This window comes from Perkinsus marinus (genome assembly GCF_000006405.1).
Source record: "Perkinsus marinus ATCC 50983 genomic scaffold scf_1104296964066, whole genome shotgun sequence".
Classification (NCBI taxonomy): domain Eukaryota; phylum Perkinsozoa; order Perkinsida; family Perkinsidae; genus Perkinsus; species Perkinsus marinus.
In genome coordinates this window covers 44,712-53,790 of record NW_003204833.1, presented here as the reverse complement: position 1 = coordinate 53,790, position 9,079 = coordinate 44,712, and the positions used below count along the sequence as shown (strand labels likewise).

At 47.9% G+C, this 9,079-nt stretch overlaps 3 protein-coding genes across 3 annotated transcripts in view; 1 reads left to right on the top strand and 2 right to left on the bottom strand.

The window, feature by feature from the left end:
• The window catches only part of Pmar_PMAR026010 (cleavage and polyadenylation specificity factor, putative), a gene marked incomplete at both ends in the record, with an annotated part of 5,722 nt that extends 5,599 nt beyond the window's left edge, over positions 1-123 (bottom strand). The window contains one exon of the mRNA XM_002770991.1: positions 34-123. Within this exon, the coding sequence (XP_002771037.1) occupies positions 34-123 (90 nt within the window). The remainder of the gene's footprint in view (positions 1-33) is intronic.
• A 139-nt stretch (positions 124-262) lies between these two features.
• On the bottom strand, positions 263-8,211 carry Pmar_PMAR026009 (hypothetical protein; the record flags this gene model as incomplete). Its single annotated transcript, XM_002770990.1, has 22 exons — positions 8,020-8,211; positions 7,718-7,823; positions 7,510-7,671; positions 7,339-7,466; positions 6,966-7,083; positions 6,687-6,853; positions 6,461-6,642; positions 6,017-6,154; positions 5,746-5,968; positions 5,461-5,688; positions 5,265-5,414; positions 4,321-4,855; positions 3,311-3,414; positions 3,134-3,258; positions 2,968-3,085; positions 2,775-2,914; positions 2,525-2,605; positions 2,340-2,471; positions 2,074-2,228; positions 1,580-1,771; positions 1,346-1,533; positions 263-1,300 (listed from the first exon to the last, which is right to left on the bottom strand). Exons 1-22 carry the CDS (start codon positions 8,203-8,205, stop codon positions 263-265), a joined length of 4,596 nt encoding a protein of 1,531 aa, XP_002771036.1. The 5' UTR covers positions 8,206-8,211.
• Positions 8,212-8,457: 246 nt separating this feature from the next.
• Positions 8,458-9,079, top strand: part of Pmar_PMAR026008 (heat shock protein, putative) — a gene marked incomplete at both ends in the record, with an annotated part of 2,988 nt that continues 2,366 nt past the window's right edge. Inside the window, one exon of the mRNA XM_002770989.1 lies at positions 8,458-9,073. Coding sequence (XP_002771035.1) covers positions 8,458-9,073 — 616 coding nt within the window. The remainder of the gene's footprint in view (positions 9,074-9,079) is intronic.

The following is a 9,079-nucleotide window of genomic DNA, read 5'->3' as shown; positions in this document are numbered from 1 at the left end:
CTACTTAGTGACATCATCTGTAAGCTTAAGTACTGCCATTTGGTACTGCGACGTATCCTTAGAAATGGGCAGTATCTCCACAGAGACCCCTCCCTCAGGGTTCGCAGAGGCGACTTGAGACATGATGCCAACGACCTAGCCCTGCCACCTCTGCCCTATAACGCACTATGAACTCAACGAGCCACCAACCAAGGCAATGCGAAACTGGCAATTCTACACTAACTGGTGAATGAGCCCTCCACAGTGAATGTCAACAACTACCTCACGCTACCGTCCACACTTCAGCCTCCCCACCAGCAGGTCCAGTGCTAGCTCCTAAAACCAACAGCTGGCCCTCTTTATCGTATACACAATCACGGAGAGTAAGATCTGCAACCCCTTCAATTCTCGACAAGCCAGTCCACTTTCCCGCAGCGTCCCACGAGAGTACATCCCCCCGTTTAGTAACTGCCCTAACGCCCTTCCCCACAGCCTCACACGCCCCTACCAAGCCGCTGCTCATGCCGACCCTCGAGGGCACAGGGAGTCTACCGATCTTTTTCCCAGCATCATACCGATACACGCCGTCTCCATCAACAGCAACCTCCTTACTAACAAGGCCAGTATTCGCCTCTACCACTTGCCCACCCTGCGAAGATGCAATCCAGCTGTTACCGTGCATGTCCGCGAACAACAGACTGTCGTCAGGGCCAAGCGTGAGGCTCACCGGATTGAATATAGTCCCCTCACCATCAAACTTAACCCGAACACCCAGGTTCAATCCCTGCAGCTGTCGTAATTTCTCACTATCCCTAGGCATACCAGCATGAGCCATCTCCTTATCCTCATCAGTCTCCCCCGGCTCCTCCTTCACAACCAACCCGAGCTTATTATTCCACCCCCAAGTAGTAGTACCCGAGGCAACGATAAATGCATATATAATGCCCCACAACCACAGCAACGTAATGACCCCAGCGCCCGCCTTGAAACTCCTCCACGGCAAAGTCATCGCCTTCGTATTTGCCTCAGCAAAAGTCTCATTATTATCCCCCTCCCCAGCAAGCAAGCCCATCGGGCGACCACTTGCCAACTCGTTAACATCTTGGGTAAGACTCCTAGGTACACTAGCCCCTTCCTCCGTACCGTATGTGATCCTTTCATGCGTCTCCTCCGTATAATGCAACGGTAATGTAGTTTTCTGCCTAGTTATCCTAGCACCACCCTCCTGCGAAATCTGCGACCCCTCACTAGCAAACGAATCCATATTGTGTCTGCTACTCTTCAGCTTTCTAATACTCTGCGCATGCTTAACCATAGGGGCCTAAAACCAACCAGTTTATTCAGTCCAACGCCCCCTCTCTCCTACCTGAGGGATGAGGTCAGTGGCCGCCCTCTCGAGCTTAGCAGCAGACTTCTTCCGAGATCCATCCAGCCTTGATTCAAGACTCGTATTGTTCGCTTCCTCCCCCTCCTCCTCATCCTTCTTCAGGCCGAGCACGTCAATTTGGATAACCGTCGAGAACTTAGTCGGCAAAGATCCATCGGGCTCCACCGCTAAACGAAAAATAAACTTAACAAAAAACGCTTCGCTCCGCCTTACCCATGGACATCAAATACCCTATACAGAGCATATGAATAATGTACGATACCGGTGATATGTAATTGACAGCGGTCAAGTAAGTCTCATAGCTCGTATCCACCGGCTCGCCAGCGACGATAGCCTCATTGGCACTGATCTGCCCCATATTGTAACCGATGGTGAAGCTAGCACATAGGCCCGCCAGGAATGGACCTGCCCAAACACTATAGGAGAAAATATGCACATAGTCATCTACATTTAGTGTTGGTGACAATATGAAAATTTCGAGGAAATTTTGGAAATTTTTTATTAGTTTCTGTACACTTCTACCCGAGTTCGTTTCTGAATTGCTATAAACGAGCAAACTCCCGAGCTCAGCTGAGGAAAGCGAACATATACGGAGTTTACTCACTAGCTGCACAAGCTCACGAAATGTAAACCAGGAACCAATAAAAATTTCCCAAATTTCCTCAGAATGAAAATACACACGTAGGAAAACATCCCGCAACTCTTACCAATGATCTGTAGAGCAGCTAGCGTCAACTGCTCCCATGGGTTTAGCAGTAGATTCATCCTCTCATGTGCCAACGCGAAGGCCATAGGAAGAACCACGAAAACCCAAGTACCCCAGAAGTGGTATTGGACCATGTAGTAGGCGAGACCCATGTAACTGATATCCAAAAGTCGGACGAATAAGATACGAAACATGTCCGATACAGACACCACGCAAATTCAAATATAGAAAAACCAACGGCGACGGCCTCTCACCTCAGCCTACTACCTGATCACATGGAGAAACTGGTTTGCACCAAGAACCATGCACACTCTAGCATAGGCATCAAAGCCGTTCCAATGCTCTTGTAGTTTATTGTATAGATAGAAATGCTCAACAAATACGTTATACTCCGCCGCGCTGAGAAAATTAACATCGATAAAGTTGCATAAACTTCCCGCGCGCCTCATTACTCTGGATCTTCCGTATTCAACTGGGCGGGAAATGCCTCCTTAGCCTCAACCCCAGTGGTATACTTCTTGCCGGGGATATAACTGAAAAAATACACTAAATTACGAAAACAATTAATTTCAAAAATTTAAAAATTACAATACATAAAATGTTGAACTTTTCGGCCTTCCTTTCTAAGGCCGCTAAAATTTTCTCAAATTTTGCCAAAATTTTGCCAAAATTTTCCCAAATTCTCGTTCTCTCCCAACGTACTAGCCAACAACTGGTATCCTAAACATTCTTTTCACACCGCTGGTCTCATAGTCCTGCAACCGAGCAGCTATAGGGTTGATCTCGTCCTCGCCGGGAATAGGCAGACGCATCCACTGGGTGAGCACCCGCGCCTTAAACGTCTAGCAACAAAGCACTGTTGGTCAAGCCGTGCACTTCTACTAGTACGACTCACCTGGGCCACAATAGAAGCATGAATAGCAAACCATACCGATAGCAATAGGAAGAATATAGCACATATCAGATGCATACCCCACAACCACACCAACCATGCTGGAGTCCCGTCCTCAGGTCTGAATGCGAGATCAAGTAAACATGTAAATGCCCATTTCGTGACTTACAATCGGCCTTCATAGAAAAAGCCAACGACGAAGCCCAATGTGAGTGTATTAACCACGATATACGTATCCATCTTGCCAATAGTCAACTCGAAAAGATCTCTTACATCCTCACGATAAAGGTCAACCTAGAAGATCCTTTGCGTGTCACCATGGTGGTGTCACCACCAGCTGGCCTACCTGTTCAACGCGCATCTTCTGCGTGTGATAAACTCGATCCTGGTTCAGTTCATAGTCGAATTGGTAGTTAGTACGGTTGTATTTAAATAGCTCCCATACACCACCTAGTAGTGCGCCGACTTCTAGGACTACCATTACTAAGCAAGTGACGACAAGCCGACTTTCTACACGAAGCTGCTGCTGTCAAAGCTAATAAATTCGCATCGCTCCGCTCAATGAAATTAGCGCACGCCCGAAAATAACACTGACCAACGAAAGGAACCCCTCGCTCCGGAGATAGCCAGGATCAAACTAAGGAGGCGTATATAGACAATTCGCAACTCTAATACCAAACCAAGGAGTTCTTTCGTGTGTTAGCGTATGGGAACTCATGATATGAGCTCCCTCAGCTGAGGCAAGCCTTTACAAACATTGAGACGATAGCCTCTATTCTCGACAGCATCGTATGCTTCTACTGCGCTCAAAAAATGGCGTCTCGAGAACGACGGCGACACTGCCCGTCGTACAAAACTATCGTGAATGACGAATTCGCACGAGACAAAACCCAACACGACGCCCATTACCCCTGGTGCAAACTCAACACATGTGATGAAATCTGGTGGAAACCAGTACAGTCTAGAAGAGAACCCCGGTTATTACTACTAGCAGTATAAACAAGTGAATAACCTATTACCATCACATACCATTCATGTGATGAAATGTTACAGCATGACCGTAATAATAGTAAAAAAACGTTACTGGACGATGGACAAAACCGGGGTGAAAATACTACTCAACCGAGTGTGCATACAAGACAGGTATCAATGAGTTTCTCTCATAACCGACGACTACACCAACCGTCCGCGCTGTCCACAATACGTCATACGCATCAATAACCGGCTCCAGAGAGCGGCGACCAGAGACCCGTGTACCAGACTTAGTCGACAACCAATGGACCATGCCAGTTTCCATCGTCACCAAAATTGCGTCCTCTGTTGCATGAAGTGAGCTAGATGCTCCATATCGCTCACTTCCAAAGGCTTTCCACGATGTCGGGTTGAGTGAGCGAGTGAATAACAATTCGCCACCATCCGATGCGATCCCAACATAGCCAGCAGAAGTCGCTGCAATTCGGTAGAGTCTCATGCCCAGGTTGATAGCAACAGCTGACGACGCGCATGGGAGGAGCCAGGCCCCAGTGAGAGCATACAGAGTGCCGTTCAACACCAGGAGGTCATCGATGACCGTCACTCTAGAAGTACCACAATCGATCTCGTTAAGTGTGGTTTTATTGAGCATGTACGCCGAGAATAGTGTCGCCACATATATCACATTTCCGTCACGCGCCACAGAATTAACTCCCGTTTCCAGCCTCACCAAAGACCATCCTTCCCGCCTAGCAAGAAGCCTATGGTGGTCATCAGTGTGATTGTCAACAGGAATAGCCGCGATGGGTATATCCAACAAACCATCAGCGATGAGCTCAGGATCGACTGTGTTGATGGCCAAGACCACGACTGCTGCCGCCCAGCACAGCAGAATAGTTACATTCAATAGACGAGTGAACTGAAACAGGTACGACTATGGTATGACAGTGTTGGAATATATATTTTTAACGGCATTATAAAAAATTTACACACGACTTGGCTCAAAAGTTCACAATAATTTCCCGAAAATTTTCCCCAAAATTTCCATATTGTCACCAACAATGTGGTAAACCACGTGCATATTCTCCCACACTGGATGAAAGTATTCCGATCGACAGTATGAGAGAATACGCTCATGGTCAACCACATGTGTTGGTGACAATATGGAAATTTTTGGGAAAATTTGCGGAAAATTCTCATTAGTCTCCGTACACTTCTACCCAAATTTGTATGTAGATTCTACTACTAGCGAGGGAACTCCTTAACTCAGCTAATATGAGCGAACATATTCTCACACCCTTCCTCCAAGTGCTGACCATAGCACTCACCATGAAAGGCATTCTTGCTCGTCGAACAGTAGTCCTCGGATCGTTAAGAATGTCAAGTCCCTGAGCCTTGTGCGCTTCTTGCAACGCTCTAGTCCGTGCCATCAATTCCGCCAACTCGTCGGGTAGTAACGACATACCGCGTCGCAAGCCCTGCAGAAAAAAAATCTTCCGCGTGCGCACAAAAAGATACTTTCACCAGAGTCCGAGACGTATCCCACTGAATCTCCCCCGTTTCAGTGTTTAAATGATACGGTAACGTTTCCCCTGTCTCCGTAACGTGCTCCAGAGTAACCCAGCCTCCCACTGGGTTGAAGGGCGTGCCCGGCGTCGCGTCACCACGCCCCTGCTCAGCCTCTAGGGCAGCTGCCAAGGCTATACGCTGGACTTCGAATTGTGACTTCAACTCGTCTAGCTTGCTCTTGTCCTGGGCACGACCATGATTTGATCGAATTTTGGTATCAAAAAAACGGCATCTACTCACTTCATTGGACAAGTCCTGTCGCTGAGCATCCCAATAACGAAAGAGGCGATCAAGGCTCCTCTCACATCGTCTACAGGCCCTCCGCAACTCCTCCGAAATGTCATATTCGCGACACCCGTCATCCGCCTCTGCTGCCACGAACGGCAATACTTCATCATAATCCCTCGCAGTGCGATAGTCATTCGATGGACCTCCCATGGGAATACTCGGCAATTTCAAATGCCTAAACAGAGATCTAGACCAACACCAGGCCGAGCACGCACGAACTTACCCTTTCTCACTGAGTCTAGGCTGGGCCATCGGCTCGGCAACCTCCTGTATGGCCTCCACACCGAAGCCCAACACGTCAATACACCACACAGTAGAGAACTTATACGGTAGACCATCGGCATCTCGCTGACAGAGGTAACTAAAGCGGTCAGTGACAGAGCTCGATACGCCCGTTGAGTACATATGGTATGTATAGAAACAACAGAGCTATGGAGTCTATGTCGCTGAGAGCTTGACCACAAAACTTTTTACTATTCCGGTGTACTTGATACGAGACCAATGGTATCTTGGTTTTTATTGTGTTATCTCAATTCCTTTGGTTAGAATAAATCAGCACTCAGCCACACGAACGACTCAATTTCACGAAAAAGATTTTATTTCATATATCACGAATCAGTTGTTGATGATGATGATAATTAAGATTTTCTGCCTATCTTGAACTTACATGAAAAATGCCTGCCAAAACATAGACAGAACCACACCACTGATTCCTATCCAGATTTCCGCTGGAGAAGTGACCAAAACCACGACTTCGCTCCGCTCACTCGTTTGCAGAATACTAACATTGATATCATGCCAACCCACAGCGACGCTTTGTGTGACGACCGCACCAAATGAAAGGGTCATCTAAGGAGACTCAAATAAAACGATGTTGAGCATCCAGTTTCTACCATGACGATTCTCTCTCGGTCGGAAAGCACAGTATTGACACCAATATGGATGTAGGAGCATACTGTCATGATGAGTACAAAAGCGTATGCTGCTATTCTGTTTCCGAAAAAGACGCCGTAGAAGGCGAGCGTGAAGTAGGCGAAGGCGAATAACATCTGATTGGTACCTGAGGTTCCCAACGCAAAGATACGGATCTAGCCCAAAAACGGCCTGTCTGAGATCGTCCCTATTAAATTGAATGACAATGAACAAGAGTTTATATAGAGTCGAGTTACTACCCCAGCACATAGTGACTCTCGAGTACGCCTCGTGTCCCTGCCATTTCGCATGCATTAAGTTAAAGAGGTTGAAGTGAGCCAAGAAGACCTCCCAGTCTGTTGTCAGGTCGCGGACGCCCTAAGATGCGATCCGACTGTGGGAAAATATGCGCGGGGTCAACTACATGTGTTAGTGAGAATATGAAAATTATGAGAAAATTGTTGTTAGTTTTTGTACATTTCTACGCAAATTCCGTCCGTAAACTCAGTTGAGAAAACTAAACATATTTTTTAACACCGAGCGCTCCAGCTCCCCTTTTCAGCTACCATATCTGATGCCCATCCCCTTCACGAAACCGTTCCCACACAGTTTCCAAGGTAACCCCTCACCTACTTTTTCGGGCGTGCCATTGGCCAGACTCGACGGCTTAGTTCGGAGAGGTTCCGGGAGATCAGTGTGCGCTTTATCTCTAACTTGTTCTAAAATTACCGGCACTCGCAGAAATGATGTCACTCCGTTGCCTGAGGGTAAGCAATAGACTCCTCCTAGAGCGACTAGCAGTACTTTCGAAGTCCTTCAGGCGGGCGGCACCATCGGCTACTTCTTGCGCACTGGGGACGGGCAAACGAAGCCACTGTGTGAGAGAGCGAACGCTGAAGACTTGGGCGTACACGGATGCATGCAGCGATAGCCATATAGACAGTGCGAGATTGACTATAGCAGCGCCTGAAGAGAAAGTCTCGGTAGTTCGATGGCATATGGGAGCGGCTACCCATAGTGATAGCATACGGCCAGAAGAGCCAGTTTGGAGTCAACTCGGGGGCCCGACCCTTGTAGAACATCTCTATTGTCAGCACCAGTAGTATCGTATTCATTATCTGAATGAGCCGGCGAGAAGCATCATAGTTAAGACTAAATGATGAGTAGTGTTGTAGTCGGAAGTGAATACTCAGCTAGTTTTGAATATATGTCGTATTATACTCCTACTACGACGACTAGTACTAGAATTGGCTATTCGGCTCAGTAGTCAAAATCAATGGCATAAACGGTGAGAAAAAGAGTTCCCTATAGTACCAGGTAGTTGTCCATTTTTAGTATGGTGAGGCCGAAAAGGTCCCGCAGGTCCTGACGGTAGAGATCGACCTGCCTCACACGCATCTTCTGCTGTTGATAAATGTTCTTCTGTCGGAGCTCAGTGTTGAACTTCCAATTCTCCCTGTTGTACATAAACAGCTTCTTCGCTGCATCTCCGACAGGCATAGTGTTAAAAAACAATTGGGGGCTGATTGGGGATTTCCAACGAGGTGTGGAGGCGTCACGACAGAAGGTGAAAATGCGCAGTTATGCATCGCTCCGCTCCGCGCAGGGCACTTCTCGCTCGCCCGAAATGAGCACGCATGCCCATGCACGCGTCATCTCTGTTCGTCGGCAAGAATTCCCGCATAGATTGTATCGTTGATGCCACCCACTTGAGTACGGTTTGCTTATCAGTTATCCCGTTTTACCCCACTAATGAGATTAATCATCCCCATTTTCGCCTGCATTGCCAGTGCAGTCCTCGGCGCTAAGGAAGAGGAAAAAGTATCCGGCCCAGTAGTTGGTATAGATCTTGGTACTACCTATTCTTGTGTCGGCATCTACAAGAACGGCCGTGTCGAGATCATCCCCAACGACCAGGGTAACCGTATCACTCCGTCATACGTGGCCTTCACTGATGAAGAGCGTCTCGTCGGCGAGGCCGCGAAGAACTATGTGGCAGTGGACCCGCAGAATACAGTTTTCGATGTCAAGCGACTCATCGGGCGTCGCTACTCTGACAAGACCGTTCAGCGTGATAAGAAGCTACTGCCTTTCAGTATCATCGACAAGGGCGGCAAGCCTATGATAGAGATCGCCGTCAAGGGCCAGAAGAAGGCTCTGACTCCCGAGGAAATCTCGGCTATGGTGTTGACAAAGATGAAGGAGACTGCTGAGAATTACCTCGGTACTGAAGTCAAGAACGCCGTGATCACTGTTCCGGCTTACTTCAACGATGGCCAGCGTCAAGCCACTAAGGATGCTGGTGCCATTGCTGGCCTCAATGTCATGAGAATTATCAACGAGCCCACAGCCGCTGCTATCGCCTATGGTCTCG